Below are 14,618 nucleotides of genomic sequence, written 5' to 3'. Positions count from 1 at the left end.
GAGGTATTAAACACTTACAAGATTATCAATTTTGAGTGAATTTTTAATTTCAGCATGTATCCTTTGAAGTCGAGAATCCATTGATGTTTCTATAAATTAAAATGTGAAACACAGTAAATAGATTTTCCAAAACCAGTATTTTTGTATAATCTAAGCAAATTATAATGGAAAGACTTGGTAAATTTATAAAAATGTTCTTTGTAATCTGCCTACATCATTAAGAAGTTATCTGCCATTTTTAGTATTTAGGAAACCAACATTCATCATATAAGCAAAGAATCACCATCTAGCTGCATGTTGCTAAAAAAAACCAGCCTGCATCCAATAACTCCTCTTCTGCAATCCTTAAGGCACTGCTTCATCCTTACACATTTAACCAAAACTAAAAAATCCATCTGAAACTAGATTTGTCAGAAATTGTAAAACATCTAGCTTTAGGCCATGTTATAAAAATTTAACTTCATCATATATTGAGCAGTAAAATAATAAACATGACTCCTTAGCAAGTTCACCTGATAACACTTAAAAACAATGCAAGGTATATAGAATCCATTAGGGATGTGAAATGTGTACTTGGAGGTAAGAACATAAAATGACCAGTTTCAAAACCTATACAGTTGAGTGTCTGTAAAACTTCCTTTCTGTGTAGAATACAATTTTATACATCTTAGAAAGTGAAATAACTAACCTCGCTTCTTCTCCACTTTCTTAACTTCTGGCTTCTTTCCTTCATCTTTATTCTGCCTATCAAATGTTAACACAAATATTTCAAAAACATTGGAACTTTGCGACTGGTTACCAAATGCCCACAATCCCTTATGTAAAAGTTAAAATTTTTTTAATTTAAAATAGTCAGTGGCCTAGATCACAAGGAATTGACTATAATTTGTAGAACTCGGTAATGCCACATTAGTATTAATTAGTATAAATATAAGCAAAACTCAAAACGTAAAAATTAACATGCTAAAGTAATCTAACAATCTAATTTTTCAGTGGCATTACAAATAAATTTTAATGGCTGCCTCAGTGAAATTTTGTTCCAACAATACTGTGTTAAATGTTAAAAGACCAACTTTAGGGTCAGTGGATAAACAGGCCATAGTGGGAAGAGAATGCCTATGTATGTTTCATGAATTCTACATCACAATTATTTTTTAAAATAGCACGTCAAAATAGACTGATTTAATTGTTCCCACATCTCCCAAGGGTAGATAATTTGAGGGGTTCAAAGTTAGTTTCAAGGTTAAATAGACTGTTTATAATACTACTAGATTAAAATGGAGTGGGATTTTTTTTGTGCCAATGTATCAAACTTAAATGACATTCACTAACATTTACATACCATTTCACAAATGAAAAGGTACCATTTTACTGTAAATCACAAAAATAACCATTTAAAAATGAATTCTTAATAATTTCTAGTACCTTGACTTGGAGTTCGGGCCCTATTATAATAAACCAATTGAAATAGACAAGAACAAAAAAATATCTAAAAATCAGGTATTTTTTTTAAAAAACTTTATTTTAAAATTTTGGTTACAGTTTCATTTTTGTTTTCTTAACAAGTCTACTGTTTAATCTCTCAGGATTAAAAAACAATGATTAATCTTCTAAAGAACTGAACAACAAAGGAATGTCAAGGGGAAGGGCACAACTGCCCCATTCTCTGGGGGTATAGTAGCTACTCCAGTTTAACACCTAGCTTCAAAACAAAATGAATTTTTATATTTTCTAAATGAAATAATGTACAACCACCATCTTCATCTGAGCTTATTATAACTTTCAAACACAAAGCTTCATTTTAAGCTTGGTAAAAAACTTTTTTAACAGGAATGATGGCCGACCTTAGTATGTAGTGTGTATCTTACAGGAAATGTTTTTTAACAATCATTAACACAGTAATAATGCCATTAATGAAGTCCTCAATTTAGAATCTGGAACATTCTTCCATCAAGGGGGGGGAGGGGGAAATTCAGTCCAATGAGTCTGTCTCAAGATCTTCATCTCTTGTTTGCTCCACTTGTATTCTCTTTTCAGTAACTGGATTAATGCTTTGAGCCCAAAATGAGATATATTTTTTATTACTGTAGATTACATGTTGTTTGGCTGGGAATACAATACAATAAACTTTATTTTGCATAATGCATTTCATACAAGCTGCATCTGAAATGCTTTACAGAGCAAAACTGTCCAAGTACAAAGTTTTGTAATAACAGGAGAAGGAAAGAAAACACAAATATTAGAATTTGAGAAAGTTACATTCGGAGGACATTCAAAAAGAAATTGAAACACATAAAGATTAACTCTGAGATACTGAAGAAGGGTTGGGCTAGATTTACTAAGCAACAACTATTTTTATATCTTAATTTGGGGAGCACAATAAAGTTAAAAGCAACAAACAGTCCAACAACTTTTCAGTGAAAGGACAGGAAAGGATAGGTAACAAAAAATAACTCTAGTATTTACATAAATGGTCAAAGTTTAACATTAAAGGGAGTAACATTTCTGAGCTTTAGATCAATTTTTAAATTACTCCCTCAAGTAGCTAAAACTGCTTATATATCCTCCAAAATAACTAAGAAAGCAGATGGTCAAACACTATACTTATCAAGAAAGACTTTCGGCTTACAGATTATATATAAAAAAAGTACAAAATTACTTAAGAATAGTTTTAAGAATTTCACTGGTTTTTATTAAGTTTGTCTTAGTGACCTAGAGCATGTTTTTAAAATCACCTCCTCACTAAAACAACAAAAAAAACAAAGTTTAGTCAGAATAATGCAAGACGCTTCACAAAGAAAGAAAGGCCTTTCAGAGAAAGAACTCAGAAGTGACAGTCTAAAGATAACTAGGAAAACAAATGTAATAAACATGAAGCCTAATCATCATTGGCATTGCTATTTTCCCTCTTATAAAATTATTTTATAGAATAAACTTAAAGGGGAAAGAAATTCCCCATGGTAAGTATATTGTCTCCAGGTATCAAAACTTCTTAGCTTGAACTTGATTTATATTGCACACATCTAATGCAAACCCTGTCAGCCTTTAAATTTTCTTTTACTGGCTTCTTGGGTTTCCAACTGTGCCTTTGTTATTTTTGCTGGTCTTCTGGGGGAGGGCTGCTGGTGGTATGACAAATATGGGTATTTCTTTCATTCCTTCTCCACCAATTTATTATCGTTCTCTATTTAATATTATACAAGAAAATAGTAGAGGATAAGGACATTTTCTACAAAGCCACTAACAGTTAAGCCCTATCTGCACTTTCAGTTTAAATTAAAAATAATTCACAGGGTGATTATCTCAGTAAATTTCATCCTCTTTACTCAGAAAAGAATGAAGCCTGAAACATGATTATCATATACTGAGGACATTTTTCTAACACACTGGAAAAGTCACTTCTTTAAAAGGGTTCAGAAAGTCTGGAAAACGAGATTCTATTGTTTAAACATTTCATGCTAGCTTAAAAAAAGAAATCGAAATTTAGAAAAAGAAAATACTTACTGCTCAGTTTCCATTTGTTCCTCTTGCTTGCGTTTTCTTTCTGCTGTTTCTTTCTCATGTTGGCCTTTCAGCATATTCCTTCTATGAGCAGTTTGAAAGTTTCTTCCACCTTTTCTCTTCTGTTTTATTTGAGAATTAGGATGCTTTTAGTTAACTATCAAGTCAGTGACTAATGCTTCTATGATTATAATCTTGGGAGAAAAGAAGCAACTAGTTTTCTTAAGGGATGAATAAATTACTAATTTAAATAAAACCCTCATAATTACATGTTGTTGCTATCTAAATTTAACTTTCCCCTTGATGATTTTGGGATTTATAATTATTTACTGCACTGCTATAGGAATGATATGCTTTGGTTAAGATGAGTTAAAACGAAGTACCGCAGGCTATTTGCCTCTGTACTATGACTTTGACTTCAGTACCTGTTTACTGACAAGTACCTGCTCAACCTACCGAATTTAGTTTTGGGGTCCTGAAGTACTAATAAATTAGGTAAACATAAATGAAAGGCCTATACAACCTGGATCTGTAGAATTCCAAGGCTATACACAAAACGTGTTTTTATACAGAAAAGAACGTATAGCTTTAATGAAATTCCTAAACAGCTGTTGTATTCAAATAAAGTACCACCAATAAAATGTACCCTAAATAGGTCTGAAGTGTTAAGAATTTCATTGAGGTAAATAATAAAAATCTATGTATAAATGTACCTTTTTACATCTGTCTTCACTGGTCACAACCTATCTGGCTTAATTCGCTACTTTCCTACCTTTTCTGTCAATAGGTAGGTGGGGTTACTGGAAGTTTATCATGCGACATTTAATTTCCATGTAATTGTGAAAAGGTAAGATAAACTTAGGATGTACAATAAAGTTTCAAATATGCTTTTTAACACAGGTAATTCAAGTTTATTCAGAAAGGTAAAGAAATTCATTTTAACTTTTAATCACATTTATAGACTTTCATAAAGATACTGAAACTTTCCTAAAGATTAAGAACTACATAGGAAACTAAAAATAGAACAAATATTTTATTTGATATGCAAACGTTCTACCTTTTCACCTTCTTGATCATCCCCTTCCTCTTCAGAATCAGAGGTTGATGTAAGCCCTGTTTTAGCTAAATTTTTCCTTTTTGATTCAACTTCTTTTTTCCCCTCTTTTTTATCTGGCTCTTTTCTTGGCTTATCTTCTTCCTTCTGGCCCTCTTCATCCTTTTTAAGCTGCTTTTTAGGTTGTTTTTCCTCTTGCCCCTTTTTCTTACTTTTGTCTTCTTCAGTTACCCTATTTCACAGGCACAACAATGAAAAATAATCTTTTATGTATCATTAGTACTTGTCATTCAGCCACCTCTCTGAGTTAACTGAGTAAGTACTCTGGATAACAATAAGCTACATGCAGTTTGTTTTTTATTTAAAAACAAATTTTAAATATCTTTAAGTAAAATATAATGGAGTGTCATTATCAACCAATCATAAAAGGAAAAGAACATCCTTTTAATATGAGTTAGAAGATAGAAAAATTACAGTGGCATTAAGGTAATAGAAAAGTGATTTTTTTCCCTTTGTTTTCCATGTTTTTTGTAATGTGGCTCATTCACTTAAAAGTAATATTGAGTACTATCTCATATGCCATGGTACCGTTCTTGACTTTGGGGAACAGCCGTGTATAAGACGTGTAAGATGCCTAGATTTTATGGAGCTCATATTCTACATTTTTATAAAAGTAGCCATGCTGGGAAAAACACAATTGCAGAATCGAACTGCGTAATGGTGAAATAAGGTCATTTTAAAATTTAAAGAAATATGCTTTGCAATGTAAAAGGCTCCCAACTGACACATATAATGGTAAAATATATGGCCAATTAACCTTAATATTAAATTGTTCAAGGAATTTCATTGAGACTTACACATATTATATAATTACATCAATGGATTTGAAAGCTGGAAAGGACCCCAGATCATTTAGTCCAACCCATTCCATTTAACGAATGAGAAAATGATGGTGCAAAAGGTCAAATAGCCCAATATCTCAATTCCAAATCCACTGACCTACCAGACAACTGCTTCCTTGAACCCTTAAGATTTATTAAATTGGAAAAGAAAAAAAAAATCACTTTATTTCTTTAGAAATTTTTTGTCACGTAACCACCATTGGCTATGTTTATTTTTAAATGTTATATAGGTTTCATCCTTTACTTTTAATCAATGGAAGAAAAAGCAGGAAAGTAAAATCACTTAACTTTAATTCAATACTTCCACAAGGGGGCAAATATTTTAATAATGATTGTTTTGTTTTGTGGAGATGGGAACAGAGAATCAAATATAAAAGGCATTCCCATGGCTCTTAATAGATATTGATGAACTGCCTCCCCCAAAATGTTACCCCCTATGCAAAGAGGCAGGTATTAAAAATAAAAATATCCTTTTAACCCAGTAAATCTGCTTCTAGCAATGTATTCTAACCAATACGTTTGCACATGTACAAAACGACACATGACAATGTCTAAAAAAATGTATCCATACAAGAAATAAACTTTTAAGAATTATGATACATACACAGTGGAATACCATGCAGCTGTTTTTCTTTTTTAAAGGTAGATTTAAGTGTATCGTTAAGTTTTTAAGAAATGGGATTATTATTTCAAAGTTTTTAAAACAGTGTCAAAGCAGAGAACTCCCATAAACGTAACTGTCACTGCTTGCTGCAATTAAGTCTTTTCCCAATGGTCCTCCCTCCTTACCATCTTCCATGAAAAACAGACCTCATGGTGATAATTCCCTTTTCAATAGGTCAAGGTACAATAGGAAACATATTAAAATGTTATAAATAAAATTATAAATACATGTTAATAGCAAAAATTAATGCAAACACAACCCAAAATATCTCAGTGGCTTATAACAAATATTTTTACTTCACATGAGGATTATGAGATGGTTTCAGCTCTTCTGGACTCTATCCACTGTCTTGTCATTTCAGGACCCACAGCAAAGAAGCTGTCACTAGCAGATACACGCTGTTCTCATGGTGGAGAGCTTAAGTTTCAGAAGAGCTTATATAGTTGTGCTCTACACTCCACTGAGTTTTTGCCCAGATACAAAGCTGACAGCATCTATAACAGCCAATGCCCAGCCTACATATAGCACAAGTGAAAAATAAATATTGTAAGCTACTGGTATTTTGGGGTTGTCCATCATCAAAACCTAAAACGTTTGACACTTGCTTTGCATTTGAAACCCTAACATATTATACAATGGGTAAAACTGTCATCTGTGATAACTGGAGAGAAAACTTATTCAGTGAACTTGTGGCTCTGGGTGAAGAGGTTTCAAGATAGAATATTGGCATTTTGAGTTGATTGTTATCAACATAAATTTGATAGGGTACTTCAAGAAGGAGGTAAGTTTAAAAAATAATAGGACGACAGAGGAAGGAGAAAAAAATCCCATGCATTTCAGTGTTGAAAGTCACTTCCATCCAGTAAAAGATTTTCAAATTCAGACAAAGACTGGAGTCAAAGATCCAATCAAGGTTGTTAAAGTTGCCAGCCTTTCCTTAAGAATTCAAATTGGGATACCTTGATCCTTCTGATGAACAAATGGTTCTATGAAAAAGAAACCAGGGAGTAGGTTTTCAGGAAAACCTATAAACTCAAAAGTGCTTTTAGTTAAGTATAAAAAGATAATCATGTCTGGAGAAGTCTTATGAGTGAAACCACAGCACATAAAGCTGACTAGAATTAAACAGACACACGCTAACAAAGTATTATTACTACCAAAAGGGACGCTAGGCTGCATTAAGAGAAACTAATGGAGATTTAAAAAGGAATCTTGGGCCCAACTCGAAGTATGAAAGCAGAATAAGAAAGCTGCTCAGCTAATAAGGAGGGTTAATACTTTCCAGTCCAAGAATCAGCCAAAAGCCATGGAGAGAAATGGACTAGGAAGATACTCTCAGGGGAAATTGGGACGGACCTAATCAAGGAAATATTCCTTATTATCTAAAACAGGGGGATCTCACAATATTTTCCCAACAGATTTCCTGGGGAACAATGACTGCTGTGTGCCTCTTAATCTCCTTGGGAATATTTATTATGGTTCCCTACCCCTCCCAGATCAATGTGCATATACAAAAGGGAGAGGGGAGCAGATAATCTGTTTCAGTTCCTAAGTCTCTAGATCAAGGCCTTATGTTGATCATAAAATCCTAGACTTGATGCTTGATGCCCTTATTAGAGAAGACATCTTAGGGAGGAGATAAGTGAGATTTACTTGGTATGTTTAAAAACATAAACTCACCTGCATGTACCTAATTTCTTAATTTCACTATAGTAGTAAAAACCATGTTGTAATTTTTGGCCACTATTTTCGAGAATATTTAAACAGCTAGCTTGGCAGTAAAATAAAACTCTTTAAACATATATTGGCTGAAAAGTACCAACACTTCTATAACTGAAATTTCCAATTAAGTATTTTCATTCAAAACACTGTAAAATCCATTCTTAAATGACATACTCACTTAAGCCTTTTCTATAAAATCTTTAAACACAATAGCTACAAAGTTTTGCCCTCTTTGTCTAAATATATATTCCTGCTGGTGAAGTTTCTACCCAGAAAATCCAACACAAACAAGATCCATAATGGAAAAGAAAGATGGCAAGAAAAAAAAGAACATTATTTTGTTAGTAACTAGTTATCATTCCAAAATACTTTAAAACTTTAAATTTACAAAAATAATGTTAAGTGTTACTATTTTTTAAATAAAGATTATTCTGGAGGAGCAAGATTTGTGGAAATTGCTTCAAAAATACTTTGTCTAAAAATTCCCTTAAACAAAGGGAACTATTATAAATTTTACCCTGCATTATCCAAGTATCTTATATCCTAATATACAAGAAAATGTCTTAGATTAATGAAATGATAATCGTATCAGATTTTTCTTGATTCCCTATCAATTTTAACTTTTTACATAATGAAAACTATTTTTCAACTGTTTTGCCCATAATTCTTAGAAATACAAAATAGTAATAGCAACGAACACCCTGTAAATAGAACTGGTAAAAATGCAAAGAAATTTATACATGTTGAAAGTGAAATGTCTCATTTACTGCATAACTAATTATACTCACATGTCACTTTCCGAAGGACAGGGCTGTTTTACCATTTTGGGTCTGCCTCTTGGTTTTGGAATCTTGACTTCTGTAGCTGACATTCACAGGAAAAAAAATTTTGTAACTACCAGCTTTCCCGTTATGATGTAGATCTCACATATAAAAGTTACAAATGATATATACTAAGAATATTAGTTTATTAACAGATAACAACAATTACTTTAGGTTTTAAAAATCATATCCTCTCCAGTGGTTCAAATGAGTTAACAGCAGAAAATTTACGGAGGTGAATCAAGAGTATTTTCAATCTGTCCTTAGTATGGCTGAGGGCTTAAACGAACATCCCTCATTGTTGTTTAATAGGAATGTCACAAAATTCAACTTTATAGTAGATAGCAGCACTTATATTCAAATACATATTACAGTATTATTTGTATATGTATGCTCACATATTTGAAAATTTGTTATCAGAATTCATTGAATTTTCTAACAACACCATTAATGTGATCCATTACACTATTAAATTCCAAAGTAAAAATTAGGTAAATTGTTTTTTTTTCTTTTTGGGTATTACTCATTTTATCCTGTTTCATTAAGAATCCTATGTTATGGGACTTCACTTCCCCGGTGGTCCAGTGGTAAAGAATCCGCCTGCCAATGCAGGGGATGCGGGTTCGATCCCCAGTCAGGGAACTAAGGTCCCACATGCTGCGGGGCAACTAAACCTGCGTGCCTCAACTACTGAGCTAGCACACCTCAACAAGAGAGCCCACGTGCTGCAAACTATAGAGCCCAGGAGCCCTGGAGCCTGCATGCCACAGCTAGAGAGAGAAAACCCGCACACCACAACTAGAGAGAAGCCCGTGTGTCGAACTAAGACCAGACGCAGCCAAAAAAAAGAAAGAAAACAGAATCCTATGTTATGAAGTAGAAAAAAAAATTGGCTCTATCTTGGCTAATATTCTTTGTTTTACTTTGTATTAGAGACAGATCCTTCCAAACTATTTCCTATTTGCCAAATTAGGAAAATACTTTAAATAGGCAGTGCTGAAGACATCTGCATATTGTACAGGCCCTAATAAAGGAAGAATGCAATAATTTAATAGCTTTGATTATTCAAATGCTGTTTTTCTCTTGTTTTCATTATGATTCCATTTGGAAAGCTTAATATTTCTAAAGTAAGAGGTAAAATAAACCCATCATTCATGGATTTTAAATCTCACCACAGCCTCATTTGCTGCTATTAAAGGAAAATGTAATGGGGATAAAACAGAAAATGAAAAAGTCTCAAGCCGTTATTTCAAATTTAAATACTTTATTACAAAGAGCAGAAACCTTAATGTTTATCTCCTTTGGAATTTATATATTACACATAACCAAGTACCTATTCCCCTATTCCAAAGTAGCTGAGGTACACTTTAATGGATTAGAATATTAATCACAAGCCAGCTATTTAAACATTAATAATCCTACCTGCAGGTCGTCCTCTTTTAGGACTCACTTTTAGATTAACAGATGCTGTTGCTGTAGTCACTACTCCTGCCTCCTCGGTTTCTACTTGTTTTTCTGCCTGAATCACAAAGATTTAAATTAACTTATTTAGCACATAGTAGGCATTCCAAATTTAGTTCAATGGCAAAAACATGCCACTACAGGATAACAAGTTCAAATACAAGCATAACATATATTGATCTTCATTATTTTTCAACAGTTAACTCATCAGAGTGATATCCTCAAATTTAGCTTATAATTCTAGTAATTCTAGGAAACAAAAACTCACTTTTTAGATATTCTCAACCTAAAAAAGTCATTTATAAAAATAAAATGAATATTCTTGATGCAAAATGTTAAAGTATAATGTAATTACAGTGTAATACCCACACACTGCTTATAAACGTACTTTCATTGAGTATCTCAAAATGCTAACACTTTATATTGCGTACTTAGGATGTACAACCTAAATTAATGTTAGAAAAGGCAAGAAATTCAGTTGCTGATATTTCCATTCTTTAACTTTGTTAATATGTACATGTTTTATTTTTGAACTGAGACATCTGCTGTTCTTCCCTAGGAGTTATTCTGATTTTCCATAAAGAAGGATTTACTACTGTAAAGAAATCGCAATGACCCTTTGCAAACTATAATGCCCCAGGGTAATGAGACAATAGCCCCAAACGAGAATCAGTTTAATCAATTCAAGCATTAGAGTAGAACAAAGGTTAATAACCACCAATTAGAAAGGAAATGCAAACATAACATCATAATCGAAAAGAGAGAAAACAGGGCTTCCCTGGTGGTGCAGTGGTTGAGAATCTACCTGCTAATGCAGGGGACACAGGTTCGAGCCCTGGTCTGGGAGGATCCCACATGCCGCGGAGTAACTAGGCCCGTGAGCCATAACTACTGAGCCTGCGCGTCTGCGTCTGGAGTCTGTGCTCCATAACAAGAGAGGCTGCAATAGTGAGAGGCCCGCGCACCGCGATGAAGAGTGGCCCCCGCTTGCCACAACTAGAAAAAGCCCTCGCACAGAAACAAAGACTCAACACAGCAAAAATAAATTAATTAACTCCTACCCCCAACATCAAAAAAAAAAAAAAAGAGAGAAAATAAATAGCAAAGAGAAGAATGGGAGGACTACTATGAGCTGTTCCCCCACCCCCAATTATTTAGAATTCAGCCTGAACTACCTCAATAAAAATAAAGGCAATAAAGCATCATGCCAAAACTTGCATAATCCAACCTTACTGATAAAAATTATTTTTAATCTTTTAATCAACAATCTGATTTGCAAACACTTAAGAGGTAATGCCCAATTTTGGTAAGAATGTGGAGAATTACTCATATATTGATTAATGGTGATCAAATCAATAAACTGGTGATACATTTCTGATCATTATATCAGCAATACAGAATATGCAAATCTGACTCAGCAATCCCACTTCTGAGCATTTATCCATTTCTTTCTTAGTTTTTAAACATTATTTTTGCCTTTGTAATTGCAATATAATAATGTATATTCAAAGCATTATTAAAAGTCAAGAAACTCATCTAAGGTAACCTTTGAATTGTTCTCAAGGAACATTACAAAAATTGCTTCCAAAACATTAGCTCAAGTTGTATTTCTAATTTTAGGAACTTGCAGACTACCTACCACCCCCCACCCCAATCCTGATTTGATGATAGCTCTGGAGTAGGGAGCCGGGCATCTGTTTTTATACCAAAGGTTGAGAACCCAAGACTGTATGAGAGCTCTTCTACTGAGTTAGGAGGGTGAGCCGTTAAGGGGGCAAAAGTTCTCCAAAATTCAGATCAAACTGATGAACTCTTCAGTGCAAAAAAATCCCCTCTTCAATTACACTTTCAGTTTTTGGAAATAAATCATGACGTCGCATAAGAATTACAGGTATGAATCTTTTTGAGATACCAATAAGAGGTAACAAGGTCATCAATAACTAATGCCATAAATAAACACTATACAAAGCAAAAATACAGCCCTTCCATAGACATATATTCTTGACTATTACAGCAAAATCATGCAAGTCAAAACCATTCCTCGTGAAAATATTAACTCAAAGAAATAGTTTATCTAGAGAAAGGACTATTAAGTTATTTCATATATATATATTTAAATATCTCAAATGCAAATATTGACTCTAGATTAATTTCTTCCATATTTTACTTTATCTCACTGAGACCTCTAAGCCTTTGACAAATTTTCTCCCCATCTGTTACCCCACTTTCTAGCTCTACTCCCTTCGTGACTTTACAGAAAGTCCCCCCCATCCCTCAAAAACCTCATGGAACTACATTCATCTGCATTCCCGTTTTGCTGCACCTGTCCCGCAAATCTCCAACACAGAGCTACTATAAAACTCTACCTTCCCTGCTCTATTATTCCCTGCCACTGAGCCCTGCTGAAAAAACATTATACAAACACGCATTCATTTTATGCAACTTCATTTGTGATCTCAAAGCCATCCATTAATCCTTTACCCTGTCTTTTATCATGCCCTTTCCTTCTCTCTCTAGCATAAACTTTCAATCCTTTCTTTCTGCCTTACACCACACATGCAGTCTCGCTTTGAATTTGGTGAGGGAGAAGGGAGAGACTGAGGCCAGCAGAAAGGGAGTCCCTTAATTTCCAAGTCTCCCTAGAAGTTTGTAATAGTCTTGCCCATCCTTCCCTTCAATGTGAAAAAAGGTGAAATGTCCATCTCTTTCCCATCAAGTCAATTCCCTCAAATGTGTCCTCCCTTTTCTCTCACCCAGCATTATTCTTAACTTACAGTAATTTTATACTCTTTCCACATCTTTGATCTTTCCTGGTTTCGCAAAGAAAAAGTGTTAAAGCCTCTATTATATTTTTCCACTTTTAACACCCTCCCTTAACCATGCAAATCCTTGTTGCTGTATTCTCTCTCCTCCCCTTCAAAGATTTCAAAAGCACAGTGTAATTTCAACATTAAACATTTTACTCTTTAACCTACTTCATCTGTTCTTACCATTTGACCTTAAGGTATCCTGGGGGAATCCTAATTGTCAATTATTATTGGACCCCTTCTGCATCAGGATACTACTAACCACACCCTCATTCTTAAAATTCTCTCCTCCCTTGTTCAGCTTGATATCCTCTCTTAGATTTTTCTCCTGACAGTTCATTCTCAGCCATAATTTTACAAGGCAGCCTTTCATCGCCATTATAATCTCTCAGGATTCTGGTTTTCTGCGTTCTTCTCAGTAAACTTTCTCCCTTGACTACCTATCTAAATCCTATCTTTATGTCAGAGACTGCAACTGTAACTTCTACCTTTCCCCCCTTTGGTGTCAGAGAAATATGTATCTTCAGTCTAATTCTCAAAGGTGTTTCACATTCTCCTCCTCATGCCTCTGCTACCAAAACATCTCCTGCATTCTCAGTGTATAATCTAGTCATCCAAGCCAACACCCTGAGTCATCCTAGATACCTCCCCCTCACTTCACACCCACTTCCAATCAACTATTAACTTTACCTCCTTAGGTGCTCTTAAAATTCTCTCATCTACACCACTAAAATGTCATGCTAACTCTTTACAAAGGCCTTTCATAATTTAGTTACCAAGTCCCAATCGTAACTCCCCATTTTAATTCTCTTGTTTTATGTATTTATTGTCTGTCTCAATGAAAATATAAGTTCAGTAAGTACAGAGACCTTATCTTCCTTATTTGCTGCTGATTTTCTGTCTGGGCCAGTGAAGTGAGGACCAAAATTCTGAATGAATTTATCAGTGAACTGGTCTCACTGCTCCAGTCCAATCCCCATCATTCACACTGCTTTAAAAAGAGAAGTACCTGAAATTTAAAATGATTCAATGGCTTCCCACCCCTTCTCCAAGTTCTTCAGGGTAACACATTGGGGTTTTTTGTACTTGTTTCCCTCAAACTTTATGGTCTGATAATACTGAAATGCAATATTGGAAATGGCTTGAAGCAAAATTCTCCCTATGCCCCTGTATTGCCTCACATGCTCCTCTCCTCCTCCTTCATCTGCCTGACTAAAATTCTGCCTATCTTTTAAAATCTTGTTAAAGTTATCATAGCCCCTTCACACTCACCCCACAGGGAATAGAAAGCCACTGTAATTATTTGTTTTCATTTTACTTCCTTATAAGACACTGAACTCAGAATACTACAAAAAAAATTTTTTTTAAAGACTGAACTCGTTTTCTTTGTAGCTTTGTCATATAATAACAGTCTGAGACATAAATAGGTCAGAAAAAGGTGTGATGAACAAAACTTCACATAGGGAAGAAGAAACACTAATTAAAAGCATAAGAGGTACTTTGTCCTAAACTGTCACATACTCTCATTTCATGCAACAATGCTGTAAAGTAATAACAACATAATAATGCACACTTACAAAGCACTACGTACCAGGATTTATTATAAATATTTTACATGTATTAACTCATTAATTCTCTCAACAGTCTTATGAATATATATATTATCCATTTTATAGAGAAAACTTG

The 14,618-nt window shown here is 34.0% G+C and overlaps 1 protein-coding gene across 4 annotated transcripts in view; it reads right to left on the bottom strand.

The window, feature by feature from the left end:
• PSIP1 (PC4 and SRSF1 interacting protein 1) overlaps nucleotides 1-14,618 on the bottom strand; it is a 41,012-nt gene that overhangs the window by 7,734 nt on the left and 18,660 nt on the right. For 2 of the 4 annotated variants that reach the window (XM_022573762.2, XM_022573764.3), the window contains exons 6-11: nucleotides 10,087-10,183; nucleotides 8,632-8,707; nucleotides 4,559-4,787; nucleotides 3,505-3,623; nucleotides 689-744; nucleotides 19-89 (exon numbers count right to left, since the gene is read on the bottom strand). In XM_022573762.2, coding sequence (XP_022429470.1) covers nucleotides 19-89; nucleotides 689-744; nucleotides 3,505-3,623; nucleotides 4,559-4,787; nucleotides 8,632-8,707; nucleotides 10,087-10,183 — 648 coding nt within the window. Of the gene's footprint in view, nucleotides 1-18; nucleotides 90-688; nucleotides 745-1,939; nucleotides 2,107-3,504; nucleotides 3,624-4,558; nucleotides 4,788-8,631; nucleotides 8,708-10,086; nucleotides 10,184-14,618 lie in introns of those variants that run through there. The other 2 variants (XM_022573767.3, XM_022573766.3) reach the window with 2 other exon arrangements.

Source organism: Delphinapterus leucas, chromosome 6 (genome assembly GCF_059928025.1).
Source record: "Delphinapterus leucas isolate spDelLeu-1000000601 "Yukka" chromosome 6, BTC_Dleu_Yukka2, whole genome shotgun sequence".
Lineage (NCBI taxonomy): Eukaryota > Metazoa > Chordata > Mammalia > Artiodactyla > Monodontidae > Delphinapterus > Delphinapterus leucas.
The sequence above is the reverse complement of the archived record's forward strand: the minus strand, read 5'-3'. Positions and strand labels throughout refer to the sequence as shown.